This window comes from Acanthamoeba castellanii (genome assembly GCF_000313135.1).
Source record: "Acanthamoeba castellanii str. Neff unplaced genomic scaffold scf7180000084682, whole genome shotgun sequence".
Taxonomy (NCBI): Eukaryota; Discosea; order Longamoebia; family Acanthamoebidae; genus Acanthamoeba; species Acanthamoeba castellanii.
In genome coordinates this window covers 70,903-85,440 of record NW_004457265.1, presented here as the reverse complement: position 1 = coordinate 85,440, position 14,538 = coordinate 70,903, and the positions used below count along the sequence as shown (strand labels likewise).

General features: G+C 59.7%; 4 protein-coding genes and 1 pseudogene across 4 annotated transcripts in view; 3 read left to right on the top strand and 2 right to left on the bottom strand.

The window, feature by feature from the left end:
• Positions 1 to 56: 56 nt before the first annotated feature.
• ACA1_121740 (Ser/Thr phosphatase family superfamily protein) lies at positions 57 to 1,335 on the bottom strand (the record flags this gene model as incomplete). Its single annotated transcript, XM_004333420.1, has 5 exons — positions 57 to 159; positions 250 to 477; positions 553 to 724; positions 787 to 882; positions 969 to 1,335. 5 exons carry the CDS (start codon positions 1,333 to 1,335, stop codon positions 57 to 59), a joined length of 966 nt encoding a protein of 321 aa, XP_004333468.1.
• Positions 1,336 to 2,520: 1,185 nt separating this feature from the next.
• Positions 2,521 to 6,268, top strand: ACA1_121730 (annotated as a pseudogene).
• A 565-nt stretch (positions 6,269 to 6,833) lies between these two features.
• Positions 6,834 to 9,673, top strand: ACA1_121720 (glycoside hydrolase family protein; the record flags this gene model as incomplete). The annotated part of the gene is given in 13 exon segments (XM_004333419.1): positions 6,834 to 7,097; positions 7,192 to 7,309; positions 7,405 to 7,415; positions 7,433 to 7,473; positions 7,550 to 7,620; positions 7,816 to 7,918; positions 8,002 to 8,090; positions 8,163 to 8,281; positions 8,367 to 8,461; positions 8,581 to 8,746; positions 9,041 to 9,195; positions 9,268 to 9,350; positions 9,444 to 9,673. 13 exon segments carry the CDS (start codon positions 6,834 to 6,836, stop codon positions 9,671 to 9,673), a joined length of 1,545 nt encoding a protein of 514 aa, XP_004333467.1.
• A 495-nt stretch (positions 9,674 to 10,168) lies between these two features.
• ACA1_121710 (C2 domain containing protein) lies at positions 10,169 to 12,066 on the bottom strand (the record flags this gene model as incomplete). The annotated part of the gene is given in 5 exon segments (XM_004333418.1): positions 10,169 to 10,786; positions 10,907 to 11,224; positions 11,238 to 11,433; positions 11,717 to 11,849; positions 11,931 to 12,066. The coding sequence occupies 5 exon segments, from the start codon at positions 12,064 to 12,066 to the stop codon at positions 10,169 to 10,171; spliced, it is 1,401 nt and encodes a 466-aa protein (XP_004333466.1).
• Positions 12,067 to 12,946: 880 nt separating this feature from the next.
• ACA1_121600 (DHHC zinc finger domain containing protein) overlaps positions 12,947 to 14,538 on the top strand; it is a gene marked incomplete at both ends in the record, with an annotated part of 1,808 nt that continues 216 nt past the window's right edge. The window contains 8 exons of the mRNA XM_004333417.1: positions 12,947 to 13,135; positions 13,253 to 13,285; positions 13,363 to 13,456; positions 13,548 to 13,596; positions 13,699 to 13,727; positions 13,808 to 13,938; positions 14,032 to 14,146; positions 14,232 to 14,361. Of these exons, the coding sequence (XP_004333465.1) occupies positions 12,947 to 13,135; positions 13,253 to 13,285; positions 13,363 to 13,456; positions 13,548 to 13,596; positions 13,699 to 13,727; positions 13,808 to 13,938; positions 14,032 to 14,146; positions 14,232 to 14,361 (770 nt within the window). The remainder of the gene's footprint in view (positions 13,136 to 13,252; positions 13,286 to 13,362; positions 13,457 to 13,547; positions 13,597 to 13,698; positions 13,728 to 13,807; positions 13,939 to 14,031; positions 14,147 to 14,231; positions 14,362 to 14,538) is intronic.

Sequence of the window (14,538 nt, the reverse complement as noted above, 5' to 3'; positions counted from 1 at the left end):
GCCTTGTTGTTGCTGCGTAGATCGACACGGTCACCAAGGGAGGGTGCGCGTAGTTACTACTTGATGTCGAACACCACAGCGTTATTGGCGACCTTGTACACACTGTTCACGATCGCCGCGTTGATGAAGGTCGAGTCCCTCTGCTTCACCACTCCGTACCTGAACGGGGTGTGTGTGTGGCCATCGCTCTTATGAGCTGCCTCGAAACGATTGTCTTAAATGAAGGAGCAAAGGAGGTGGAGGTGGTACCCGGTGTGAATGTGGCCGAAGCAGTGGACGGCGGGCTTGATACGCTTGAAGACGGCATCGGCGAGCAGCGGGCAGCCGGCATTAGCCCCTTGGTAGGTCTTGTCGCGCACCTTGTGCGGCGGCCCGTGAGTGATGAGCACATCTACGCCTGCCGGCACCTTGGCCCAAGCCGCCTTGAGCCCCGCGTCGTCGGGCGGCATGAACGCCCAATCGTGGTAGTACGGCACCCTTGGTGCGTGTTTGCGACAGAACACGTCAGCACGGTGAGCTCTCAATGTGTGGGGAGTGAGGTCTTGTACTTACCATGGTGAGCCCCAGATCTTGATGCCGTTGATCTCGCACAGTTCGTCCTCGAGATAGGTACATACACTGCGCAGACGCTGCTTGAGCTCCAGATGACGCTCTATCTTCTCCGTGTGGTAGCGCCAGTGGTGTCGCTCATAGAACTCAGAGTGCAGTAGCACGTCGTGATTACCTGCAGCACCCGAGAGCTAAGCGGCGAGAAGACGTGCTGGCAAAGAAGCAGGTGCAACGTACCCGCCACGATAACCTTGTGCGTGTAGGGTTGTTCGTGTAGCCATTCGGTGAAGTCGACCAGCTCTTTCTCCTTGCAGCTTAGACTGAAGTCTCCCGCTATAGCATCGCATCAAAAAAGACACACGACACATGACGCGAGAAATGAGAGGGAAATTATCAATGGGACGCATGGGTGGTCGTACAGTGAAGCAGCACATCGCCGGCGGGCAGCTCGAGCATGCGGTGCCTGTTGTGGGTGTCGGAGATGCACACGAAGCGCGTGGCGCCCTCGGGTTTGGGCGGGATGGCGTTCTTCTTCCTCTGCCCCACCGTGCCCACGTTCCACACCTTCACCTCCCTCTTCGGCAGCGTCGCCGCCCTCGAAGCAAGCTGCCATCCTCCGCCACCTCCTCCCATCAAACTCGCCAGCTCGTCGTCCTCGCTGTCTCCCTCCTCCAGCTCTGCCCTGTACTCCTTCTCCCCTTCATCGCTCTCGCTCTCGTCACTACTATGGTCTTCCTCGCTACTCTCCGCTACTTCTTCTTTTTCATCTTCTTCTACGTGCGTCATGTTCTTCTGCGGCTCAGTTGCGACGGCTTCCAGGGCCTGGTCGTAGGAAGGTCGCCAGGGCGGCACCCGCTCGAGGGCGCTCAGGTCGGAAGGAAGCGAGGAGGCGCCCGTGCACAGGGGGCAGGGGTGGGGCACGTACAGGTACCACCCGCACTCTTTACAGCACCACAACGGCGTCTTCTTCTGCTTGGCCACCTCACTCTTCGCGGAGGGCACCACCTGCCGTGCCGCTGCTTCCTGCTCCTTGGGTTCCATCTTCTCGGTGAATGTGGTCCAGGTCCTCACATCTTTTTGTGCTTGGCCTCACCAGAGAAAATGATAAGAAACAGTTTGTGCTCGTTTCAATACCCGGAAATCTGAACCATTTCTTGCGGTGTGTCTAGTCGTTGCAAGCGAACCAGCGTGGCCAGTCCAGTGTGGATGACACTGCTCGGCACATGCCGCTGCTACCTGCTTTATGTGGATGGAACGCCGGTAGGAAGTGGGTACGTGCCACAACCTAAGCCCCCCCCCATATTATGAATTCCTCAGGGGTACCGTTGCCAAAATCAATTTCGTTCACTTCTTGTCCGTCCAGGCAAAAATACTACAATTCAACACAAATACTACCATCCACTGGGCATATAATTGTGACAACCAGAGGAGAGGCCACACTTCCTGCCGTTCCTGCTGGGTCCGAATTGTTTTTGTGATATTTCGACCCGTTTACACCTGGTCTCGCCCGATTGGGCAGAATGGGGAAAATTCGGGCGAAACCGAGTTTTAACTGGTGCCTGGCAGGCTTGTCGCTACGCACGCAACACAGAGAGATCAGATACAACAATGGCCCGTTCTTGGCATGTTCTACGGCCTTGTGGGGCTCGCTTGCCCTGCGACAGTGATCATGACCGGTCCAAAGGGCGCGTTCAACCAGGAGCCCTGGGGTAGAGCGCCCCGAAAACCCGGCTGGAAGAGAGCGGAGCTCGCCCGCGACCAATGTATTTAAGGCTCGCATTCGGTACCCCATATTCTTCACTCTACCCTTTCACCGACAGCACCAGCACCAACTCTACAGGCCTCTAGCCAGCGCCCTCAGCTGCACGCCTACCAATTCCTGCTCTATCGTCGTAACAGGGACTCAAGAGCTCACCACCGATCAAGACCAGCTAGACTCCAACGATCATCGCCACCACCACCACCAACGACATGATGAGAGCACAACTTGCATTGTGCGTCGTCCTCGTGGGCCTCTGTGCCAGCTTCGCTGCCGCGCAGACCTGCCCTCCGTCCTTCTTCGGCTCGGCTTCGGCCTACAACGTGTTCCTCCTCGGCGGCGGCTCGGCTGCCAACACCTTCGATCTCACCAACGGCGACGTTGAGGGCCGCGTGGCCAGCAACGGCAACTTCCGCGCCGTCAACGCCGGCGTCGGCACTCGCCTCGGCAACTGCAACGCCTCCACTCCCACCGCCGTCATCGGAGGGTGCGCGTGATCACACAACTCTCATACTTTAACTTTAATTAGTTCATAGTGCTCACTCTTGTGTGTTTGGCATTCTTCAGAGCGAGCTCGTCGGTGAGCTTCTCCGGCGGTCTGCAGTGCGGCTCGCTCGTCACCGAGAGCTCGGCCACCATCGTCACCCTGCCCGGCTTCGCCAACAACGGCCAGCTGGTGCAGGGCAGCGTGTCCGACCTCACCGGAATCGACTTTGCTGCGGCCAAGACCGAGCTCCAGGCGCAGGCCTCGTCGCTCTGCTCGGCCGGCGGAATTGGCGCCACGCGGTCGGGCAACGCCATCACGCTGCAGGGCACCAGCGGAGCCTCGCAGGCCTTCACCGTCAACGTGGCCGACATCAACGCCGCGTCGTCGCTCACTCTCACCGTGCCCGACGCCTCTGCAGTCGAGCAGGTGGTGGTCAACATTGTGGGCTCGAGCGCCATCAACATGGGCGGCTTCCAGACCTTCCTCAACGGCGTGAGCTCTGGCCTGGTGACCTATGTCGTGTGCGAGGCGCCCACCGCATCGTTCACGAACTTCGGCCTCTACGGCAACCTGCTGGCGCCCTCGTCGGCCGTGACTATCCAGAACGCGCAGCTGCTCGGCAACGTTGTGGCGCTCTCCCTGACTGGCGCCGGCAGCGGTGAGGTGCACGTCCCCACGTGCCCCACTCCCGCGCCCTCGCCTTCGGCTTCGCCCGAGGCCTCAGCCTCTGCCTCCCCCTCGGCTTCTGCTTCTCCCTCGTCGTCGGCCTCGCCCTCGGCTTCCGCTTCTCCTTCGTCGTCGGCTTCGCCCTCGGCTTCCGCTTCCCCGTCGTCCTCAGCCTCGCCCTCGGCTTCTGCCTCTGCCTCGCCAGTCGCGTCGCCGTCATCGTCGGCCTCGCCCTCGACTTCCGCCTCTGCCTCCCCTGCGGCGTCTGCCTCGGCCTCCCCCGCAGCTTCTGCCTCCGCCTCCCCTGCGGCCTCGGCTTCTTCTTCGCCTGCGGCGTCGCCTTCGTCGTCGGCCTCTGCCTCACCCGCGGCTTCTGCCTCCGCCTCCCCTTCGATCTCCGCCTCGGCTTCGCCTTCCCGCTCGGCGTCTCCCTCGCCGTCGGCTTCGAACTCGCCTTCGCCTTCGCCCTCGGCTTCGGCTCCGGCGTCGCCCTCGCCGTCCACCATCGTGTCGACTCCTCAGCCTTCGCCCTCGGCTTCCGCGTCGCCTCTGCCTTCGCCCTCGGCCACTCCCCTCTGCCCGGCGCCCCTCTTCGGCGCCAACGTGTCGGCCTACAACGTGTTCCTGCTCGGCCGCGAGGGTGCCAACTACACCTTCGACATGACCAGCGGCGACGTTGAGGGCCGCCTAGCCACCAACGGCAGCCTGCGCGCCATCAGCTTCGGCGTCGGCTCGCGCATCGTGCCGTGCAACGCGTCGGTCGCATCGGTCATCGTCGCCGGCGAGAACACCACGATCAACTTCCAGGGCGGCGTTCAGTGCGGCACCCTCGTCGCCGAGAACTCGGCCGAGCTCATCTCCCTGCCGGGCTTCGCCAACGGCCGACCGCTGCTGGGCAGCGTGCAGAACATCACGGGCGTCAACTTCACCGCTGAGGCCGAGCAGCTCAACGCCACCGCCAACGCCCTATGCGCCGCTGGCGGCGTGCCCGCCACGGTGTCGCCGTGGAGGGAGATCTCGTTCGCCGGCTCGGCCAACGCCACGCAGGCCTTCACCGTCAACGCGTCGGACATCAACGTCGCCTCGTCGGCCACCTTCAACTTCCCCAACGCGTCGGCCGTGCAGAGCGTGGTGGTGACCATCGTGGGTAGCGAGAACCTCACCTTCACCAACTTTGGCATCAACAACGGCGGCGTGCCGGGCGCCTACATCACCTATGTTGTGTGCTCTGCTGACCTGGTCACCGTGCGCGGCTTCGGTCTGGAGGGCAACCTGCTGGCCTTCAACTCGTCGCTGATCGTCGAGAACGGTCAGATTGTGGGCAACGTGGTCGCGCAGACCATGAGCGGCAGCGGCGGCGGTGAGGTGCACGTGCCCGAGTGCCCCACTCCCGTGCCCTCGCCATCGGCCTCGCCCTCTGCCTCGCCCTCGAGCGTGCCGGCATCGCCTTCGCCTTCCACCATCGTATCGACCCCTCAGCCTTCGTCGTCGCCCTCGAGCACGCCTTCGGCTTCCGCCACGCCCTCGCCCTCTTCATCGCCCTCTTCGTCGCCCTCGTCGTCGCCCTCGAACTCGCCTGCTCCTTCGGCCTCGTCGTCGCCTGCCGCGTCGGCCTCAGCTTCGCCCTCTGCCTCGCCCGCCGCGTCGGCTTCGGCTTCGCCCGCTGCGTCGCCCTCGTCGTCGCCCTCTGCCTCGCCTGCCGCATCGGCTTCGGCGTCGCCCGCCGCGTCGCCCTCTTCGTCGGCTTCGCCGTCCGCGTCGCCCTCTTCGTCGCCCTCCAACTCGCCCGCTCCCTCGGCTTCTGCTTCGCCCGCCGCATCGCCCTCGGCTTCGCCGTCGGCCTCTCCCTCGCCTTCGACCCCGCCAGCGTGCCCGCCTTCGTTCTTCGGCGGCGCGGCGGCCTACAACGTGTTCCTCTCCGGCAACGCCGACAGGCAGTTCGCCTTCAACATGACCAACGGCGACGTGTGGGGCAAGGTGGCCGTCGACGGCAGCGTGTTCGTGCGCAGCTTCGGCTTCGGCACCAGGCTCACCTGCAGCGGCGACGCCGCCAACCAGGCCACTCTCATTGCGTACGTCTTCTCCACCAATAGCTTTCGTGTTTCGATCGAAAGTGAGCTCACCAATTATCTACACACAGTTCGGGCTCGACCGTTGACGTAACGGGTGAGATCCAGTGCGGCAACCTTGTGACCCCCGCCTCTACCACCGTGACCGGCGTGTCGTTCCGCAACGGCCAGGCCATCACCGGCGACATCACCTCCATTACTGGTACAACCACGCCTCTCTCCGCCATAGCCGTTCGTCCCACTGACCTCTTCTTCTCACGCGCAGGCGTCAACTTTGGTGCCATTGAGTCGGCGCTTTCGTCGGCCTCCAGCTCGCTGTGCAGCGCTCAGGGCACCGCACCCACCGTGGGCGCCGGCAACCGCCTCACCTTCGCCGGCTCCGACAGCGCCTCGCAGACCTTCACCATCACCACCGCCCAGCTCGCTGCCGCCTCGTGGATCAGCTTCGCCTTCGACGACGCCTCGGCCGTCGAGCAGGTCGTCATCAACGTGGTCGGCAGCGACGCCGTCGAGTTCTCCGGATTCGATCTGGACATCGGGGGCGTGGCCAACGGGCGCATGACGTGGAACGTGTGCTCGGCGACGAGCGTGAGCGTGAGCAGCTTCAACTTCCAGGGCAACCTGCTGGCACCGCTGGCCGACGTGTCGCTCACCAACGCGCAGATCAACGGCAACGTGGCCGCGCGCACGCTGACCGGCACCGGGAGTGGCGAGGTCCACCTCCCCCAGTGCCCTTAAAGCTTCGAATTCGCAAGCTTGAATACGCACTAGCAGCCGCTGCATATGCGACGCCTGTGTGACCTACACATTTTTCATTTTTTTATACCACTACGTGGTTGTTTGGACGTTTGACAAATACATCCCATCACTATTCAAGGACAGTCTCTGCTTGGTGTCTGGTCCAACATGAGGCTTTCTTCCACTACGCTGCATTCGCACGTCAACCTTGGGGAGGAAAGGATCGCTGACGTCAGCAACGAGTTTCTTTTTCTTTCTTTTTTTTGTACTCAAAACGAGATGTCGTGGCGATTCGGTTCGATTCATCGTGTAAATCAACATCGCTCGCGTCAAGCTTGAGGCTGGCACATAGAGCACGTTGGCCAATTCAATCCACAGGTGTATGCGCAGAAGGCAGCTGCTGAGTGCTGGATTGATCTTCTTCGCCTTCTTCACGGGCACGCTCTGCCTCTTCATCCTTTCTCTCGGCCCGCCTGGACAAGCTCTTTTCGCCATCTCGAGCAGTGGCCTCCACATCAACAACAACTTCAACTGGCGCCAGTTTCGATTCAATCCAGATCGCAACATGTACGTTAGACGGCGCGAGGAGAACACGAGGGCCTACCTCGACTTCTACTACAAGGAGCCCATGGTCGCCTTCAACCCCTACATCCAGGGCAAGCCTCAAGATGGCGAGCACCAGGGCAAGAGCCAAAGCAGCACAAAGAGCACCCTGGAGCCCTACACGGACCCCATACCGGCCTTCAGCGACGTCAAGGCCCGCCTGCCCACGCCCTTCTGGGAGGGGCACCAGGAGGCCATCGACTGCTACTGGTCCACCTGGGAGATCGTACCACCACCCACCACTACCATCACCACCTTCAACTCTTCTTCTTGCCCTCAGCGCGTTGCGTTGCTAATTCCATTCATTCTTGCACCGCCAGGCCTTTCGTAACATCAAGCCCGCGGGGACGGAGAACGGCTTCGTGTCCAACTTCATCGACACTGCGTTCAACAACTGTCTCTTCATGTGGGACTCGGCTTCATCCTCCTCTTCGCCAGGTACCGCACACACACACACACACACACGCCGCACGCACCGCACGCACCGAGTATGCGTTTGTGCTGATGAATGTGGTGGCTTCTCCCGCTGGTAGGTACGGGTCGCGTGCGTTCGATTTCCAGCGCACGCTGGACAACTTCTACGCCAAGCAGCATCCCGACGGGTACACATCTACCGCTCAAGCTCTGCACTCGAGGCCTCTGGGGCACCCCACCTAACTGGCGGCATTCCCTGCGTAGGTTCATAAGCCGCGAGATCCACCAGTGGGACGGCCAGGACCAGTTCCACCGACACGACCCCACATCCACCGGTACGCGCCACGTAACGATATTTTGAGTGAAGAAGAAGAAGAAGCAGAAGAAGAAGAAGAAGCAGAAGAAGAAGAAGAAGAAGAAGCAGAAGAAGAAGCAGAAGCAGAAGAAGAAGAAGAAGCGGAGAAGAAGAAGAAGAAGAAGCAGGCGAAGAAGAAGAAGACTACCTACTGAGAAGGTTTTGTCGCGTGCAGGGCCCAACGTGCTGCCGTGGGAAGAGTGGGAGTACTTCCAGAACTTTGGCGACGTGCAGCGAATCAAGAACATCTTCTTCCCTCTGCTGGGCTATCACCGCTGGTACGACTTTGCCTCTTTTTGCTCACCTCCCACCACCCACCACCACCGTTGTCGTCGTCCTGACGATTCGTTTTTCTCCTTAGGATGCGCAAGCACAGAACGTGGCCCGATGGCACCTACTGGACCTGCGGCCTCGGCTGCGGAATGGACAACCAGCCGCGCATTCCCGAAGGTGCGTACCTCGGTAGCTTTGCAATGCCCGAACGTCGCGCTAAGCGGGGCTGTCGGGGGGGGGGGAGTGCAGGGTGCAATGCGTGGGTGGACCACGGGCACATGGCGTGGATCGATGCGTGCGCCCACGCCGTTCTATCGGCCAAGGTGCTGCTCGACATGCACCAGGTCGTCCGCGACAGCGGAGCTAAGGTACATGCGATCGAGCTGCCAACGAACAAACGTGGTACAGAAAACAGCGTCGGTTGGCTCAACTCATTTTTTTCTGTCTCGACAGGAGAGCGAGTGGGAGGTCGACCTGAGCGACCTCCGTGAAGAGGTCGAACAGCTCACCAAGTTCATCAACGACGCCATGTGGGATGACACCGTCGGGTTCTACCATGACCGCAGGCAAGCTTAGCATTCACTTCACTTACTCGTGATGCGGCGTGTGCGGTGGTATGTGCGACGTGTACAGATTTAATGGTGGTTTAATGGCTTGGTCTGCACAGGCTGAGCCGACTGACGGGCCAGGAGAAGGGCAAGCGAGAGGGCCTGTCGGAGGTCAAGACCATCGGGGCCTACTGGACCCTCCTCGCGGGCGTGGTGCCCCAGGAGCGCCTGGCCACGTTCGTCGGCCATCTGGACAACCCCGCCGAATTCAAGACGCCCCACCGCGTGCCCGCCCTTAGGTGCGTGCCCCTGTGTCGTGTGTCGTGTGTCGTGTGTCGTGTGTCGTGTGTCGTGTGTCGTGTGTCGTGCGTGTGTTGACGTCCTTCTCCTCTCCTCCCTAGCCGCGACCATCCCAAATTCGCAGAGAATGGCGACTACTGGAACGGCGGTGTCTGGGCGCCCACCAACTACATGGTTTGTGAACCACTGGCCTTCTCTCTCTGTTCTCTTTCTCTCTTGCTACAGCTGCCGCAGCATTAATTCTCGTCTACTGCTACTACTCGCGCACGAAACGTGCAGGTGCTGCGCGGGCTGACGAAGAACGGGCAGGACGAGCTGGCCTACGAGATCGCGGCCAACCACCACCGGGCCGTGGTCGACGTCCACCAGCAGACCGGCACCGTGTGGGAGAACTACAGCCCGTCCAGCGCCGCCCCCGGCTCGCCCGCCAAGAAGTACGCACCACCGGCCGCCCCCCTGGGGCGTCTCTGCGCGCGCTGACCTGGGGCCGTGTGTGTGTGAATCAGGGACTTTGTGGGATGGAGCGGTCTCGGCCCGATCGCCATCTTCCTCGAGTACGTGATCGGTCTCAGGCCTTACGTCGAGAAAGGTGCGCACATGACACGATCCACGCCGCACACGACCAACGACACATGCGACACGGCACAACGCCTAAGACGAGCAATGCGTTTGTGGGGGGCAGGCCTGCTGGTGTGGGACGTGAGGCAGTTGGAGGCACACGGGGTGACCCAGTACCCGTTCGGGCGCGACGGGTGGCTCGACCTGTCGTGCGAGGCACGCACCAGCGCGGCGTCGCGCCCGCAGGTCACCGTCAAGAGTTCGGTTCCGCTCAAGCTCGAGCTCCGGTGGAACCATGCCGGCGATGACAGCGTCCAGGTCGCACTCATAGACATCCAGCCCTACGCCAACTGAGTCTTCGAAAGAAGTTGAGTTTAGTGCCAGTCAGCAACCATTGGACGAACTTTTTAGGCGCTGGCTTCACCGAAATGGTCGTACGTTACAAAGACATTTTGGCGCTGCCCAACGGTGAAACGCAAAGATTGTTGAGCATGGCAGACAAGAAGGACGAGGGCAAAGGCAGCAGTAGAGGCGGCTCCAGGTCGATTATCGACGAGATAGGGCGGGAGCGGGCGGAAGCACTCATGGCGGAGGAGGTGAGGAAGGCGGCGGCCCGAGCTGATGCCATGGGCTTGCCGCAGGTGGTCAGGATAAACGGAGCGTGGTGCCGCAGATACCCCGACGGACGCGTCGAAGCCATACCCGACACCACCTCGAGCTGAAGATAATGGTGACAGAATGTTGGTGATAACAGTATTTATAATTTTATTGGAAGAAATTTAATGTTTACAAAATAAACTAAAATATTCACACAAAAAGGGACGCCAAACGTATTCACACATAAAAGCCTCAAATGAGGAAGTTGTAGTCCTCGAGGTAGTTGTACTCGTCGTCGTCGTGGCGGGCCATGAGCAGCTCGGTGAGGCGCTCCTTCTTGGCGCCCTTCAGCGCCGAGAAGCTGGTGTCGCCCTCACCATGGAACGGCACGCCGGGGAACGGGGAGCTGGCCCGCGCCAGGTCCTCGCTCGCCGTGGCGCCCACCACGCTCGGGCGCCGCTTCTCGCCGGCCGCCTTCATCGCCGCCGCCAGCGGCGCCGGCTCCGCGTTGTTCTTGCTCGACCGAAGTCGCACCACCTTCATCTTGTCCATCGGCCCCGTCGCATTGTCGAGCACCTCGAACAGCTCTTCTTCATCACCGCCGCCGCCGCTGCCGTTGTGATCGTCGCTGCCGCCGTCGAGCTTCTCTCTACGGGCAGCCTCCTGGAGGAGGGCCATGTAGGCCCGCTCGCGGTTCTTGAGGTAGGCCAGGCGCCGCTTGAGCTCGTCGGTGTTCTGGGTCCAGTCCTCCTTGTCGGCGCCCTCGACCTCGCCCGAGTAGCGCTTGTGGAACTCGAACGCTTCGTGTTCCCGGCGCAGCTTCGTGCGAATCGTGAGCAGCCGCTCGTGCAGCTCCTCTCGCCGCTGGCCCTGCTGCAGCGCTACACACACATTTCAAACTAATCAGCCTCCACCGCACACTTATACGCACACGCACACACGCACACACCACACACGACACACACACACACACACACACGTACATGGAACGCAGAAGTTGGCTTCGGACTGGGAGAGGAGGATCTTGCGCTGCCGGGCCTTGTCGAGGAGGACCTGCTTCTTGGCTTGGAGCGCGCGTATCTTCTTGTTGGCGTGGGTGATCTCGCGCAGCAGCTTCTGCACCTTCTGCTTGCTCTTGGAGGCCCTGCTGGACCCGGCCGCGGCGGTGAGCTCGGCGATCTTGGCCGTGTTGCGCGCCACCACGTCGCGCTCCTGGCCGATGATGCTGTTGATCAGCTGCACCTCGACCTCCACCTCGCTCTTCTTATCGTAGCACTTGCGGCACGTGATCCGCAGCCGCAGCTTGGGCTGGGCGGTGGACTTGGCGCTGCTGCTGCTTGCTGGTGCTGCTGGTGGCGGTCGCTGGGTTGAGGTCGTACCACCGGTCCTGCGACTCGGTGCCCGACACGGAGAGCAGCGGAATCTTGCACATCCCAAAGTGGTGCTTCCGCGCGCGGCCGCGGTACTTGACCCGGATCACGATCGACGGCGACTCCAGCTTCGTGCCCACAAACTCCCTGCACGAGCGATAGTGGTCGCAGTGTTAGACAAGCCACACACACACACACACACACGACACACACACACACACACAACACACACACACACACAACACACACAACATCACAACGCGTCGCACACGAGAGTTGTAATTGGTCAACCCAGATCGGGACTGACAGGTCACACACCACAACGCAACCAACCAATGTTGGACCTCAAGCACACGACACACACCGTGCTTGGTGCGGTTGGGTAGTTGGGGGTGGGGTGCCAAGGAAGGCGCAGGGAGGGCGTAAGTACCCGATGAAGTACTCGCGCCAGGCCGGGTTGCGCGACTTGAGCGAAGGCTGCGTGTGCCACTGTGCGTTCTCGAGGCTGAGCTTGACGTAGTACCGGCGGTCGCCTCCGCCCTCGAATTCGAGTCCTTCCACCACTACACAGAGATGAGAGGGGGCGGGCGAGATGTGATTTTCTTCTCTTCAAAGATGAAATTGAACAAAAGGGGAACGTGTACCTTCTATGATGACAGTGTGCCGAGTGGCGAAGCCGCTGTCGTTGTTGGTTGAACATCCCACCATCGGACTGCCGCCGAGCGCCGCAAGCTGGCCCAAATCTTCGACCGACGTGGACAACGTGTAATCCATCATCATCTTTTTGGTTTTTTCTGTTTGTTTTTCTCTGCCTCACTCGTCTCGACTTCTCTTCTCTCACTACGACTCCTTTGACTTCGACCTGAACGACCTTCTTGCCAAGATTGACAAAGAAAGAGATGACTTCCAAGGCAGTAATGGTCGAACGTTACTGGCCCCATAAAACAATACATTTGGCGCCGAAATGCGGCGAAATTGCCGGAGTGCCAGTCGCACACGCCGCACTTTGAAAAAGGCCGTGGCACGTTCTGGCGATTTTCAAGACAGCCCACAGCATGCCCCTGTTCAGGTTGCTGCACAAGGGCACCATCTTATGTATGAGATTGTGAGTGCCCAAAAGTGCTGTGTGTTGAATCTGGATGTTGTGGGATTGGCCAATACTTGGTATGACAGCAGAAAAGTGTCTTGGTTCAATCTCCAGGCTTGCCCACTATGACAGTGATCACCCCCAAACATGGGTGTGGACTTCACCACCTCCCATCCCAGAGAAGGGACTGCACCATGATGCCAACAATCTGTGGTGTGTGTTGTGTGTATCAGTTTAAAGCTGCACTTTGGATGCCAAGGGCAATGACAATGTGTTGTGCAGGGAAAGTATAAGAAATCCAAGAGAAATTCTATTTCTCCGGTCGACCGTGTCCTGCCCGTGGCGTCACGAGACAAGTGCAAGATGGCGAGGGGAAGGGTACCCATGGAGGGCTGCGGGGCCGCCCTTCTGGTTCGGCGATTAATGGAACGACGCGACGATTCTATCGCTGCAAATTCATCTCACTCTCTATCTCCATCCTCATCATCTTTGACATCCGGCTCCTCTCCACACTCATCGTCGTCGTCGTGCTGGGCCAGCCTGCTGCCGGTCTTGGATGGAGGGCTGGATCGCATGGTGCGATCGTCAGGTCTGCTGTTGGCCACGGTCGGGGTGGTCGGCACGCTGTGGTGCGTCGGTCTGCACTTCGTGGCCGTGCTGCCGCACTTCGTGGGCCACCGACCACTCGAGTCGCTGGCCGGGCTGTGCCACCTGGCCTTCTCTGTCTTCCTCGCCCACGGCGGCTTCTACAATTATTTTAAGGTATTTATTCTTATTTTTATATCCGTTTATGATCACTCTTTATGTTTCATATATTTATATATTGCTTATTTATTTATTTTTATTTTATTTATTTATTGTGCTGCTTACCTCGTGCAGTGCATGTACACGCCACCGGGCAGCCCTTCGCTGGTACACGCAATGACGCTGCATTGGTCGATGCATGCACCGCGGTTCGAAGCTGACACAACACATGTGTGCGCACACAGAGCGAGGCAAAGGAGAAGCAGTTAGAGTCTCTGCTCTTCAACCGCCGCTCGGCCGGACTGAAGGACATCAAGCACAACGCGTGGTGCCGCAAGTGTACGCATAGAACCCTCCACACACCTTCCCTCGCTCGCTCGCGCGTGGCAGAGGCCTCACTCCCGCTTGGCCTCCCCCACCAACCGCGCAGGCGAGAAGCCCAAACCGAAGCGAGCACACCACTGCTCTATCTGCAAAAAGTAACCACCCCCCCAATGCTGCGGTTCCGTCTCACTGGAGCACCATCGAACACTCTTTTTCTCTTTCTTTTCCTCTTGTTCTTTTTTTGGTGATCGTTGCAGGTGCATACTGGGCATGGACCACCATTGTCGTACGTTGTGCCCCCTTCCTCCTGGGCCACGCTCTGATATCAGAAGCAGATGATGAATCTAACCGGATGTTTGCGTGCAGCCTGGGTGTGGACCTGCGTGGGGCAAAACAACCAGAAGTACTTCTTCCTCTTCCTCTTGTATGCCTGGATGGGCAGCTTCTACGGGCTGGTGATGATGTCCTACCCCTTCATGGAGCTCTTCATCTACAAGGTACTCCTCCGCTCTCGCCTCTTTCGAGTGTATGAAGCCAAAGAAAAAAGGGGCTAACTGTGATTGATCGCTTGGTGCTCCATACAATGTCAGCCCTGGGAGATCAATGCATCGAGGGAGTCTATCTTCTTCTCCTGGATCGTCATCCTCTTTGGCAACTGTGCCGTGGCGGCAATGGTCATCTTTCAAGGCTACATCATCTCCAAAGGTGCTGCGTTCTCTCGCTGCGGTTTTGATCGATGCGTGGTCTGACCACGTCGTCATCATCATGAACATACATTCGATACAAATAGGGAAGACGACGCTCGAATTTTACCAGAGCCGGCGCCTCGCCAAGAAGGGAGCCGTGGCAGAGCAGGAATACTTCAACGAGTACGACCACGGCCTGCGCAAGAACTGGGAGATCTTCTTCGAGCGAAAAGGGTACGACCCTCTTCTTCCCACATGTGCCCCAAGCATTGTGGCTCATCAACTCCCACATGCTTGTTGGGCTGGTGGGTGCAGGTGGTCCCCGTTGTGGTTGTTCTCCTGGCTGCCGCCATCTCCAGGTGCAGTACCCCCAAATCATACATTCATGTGAGAACACCCATCCCACCTGCT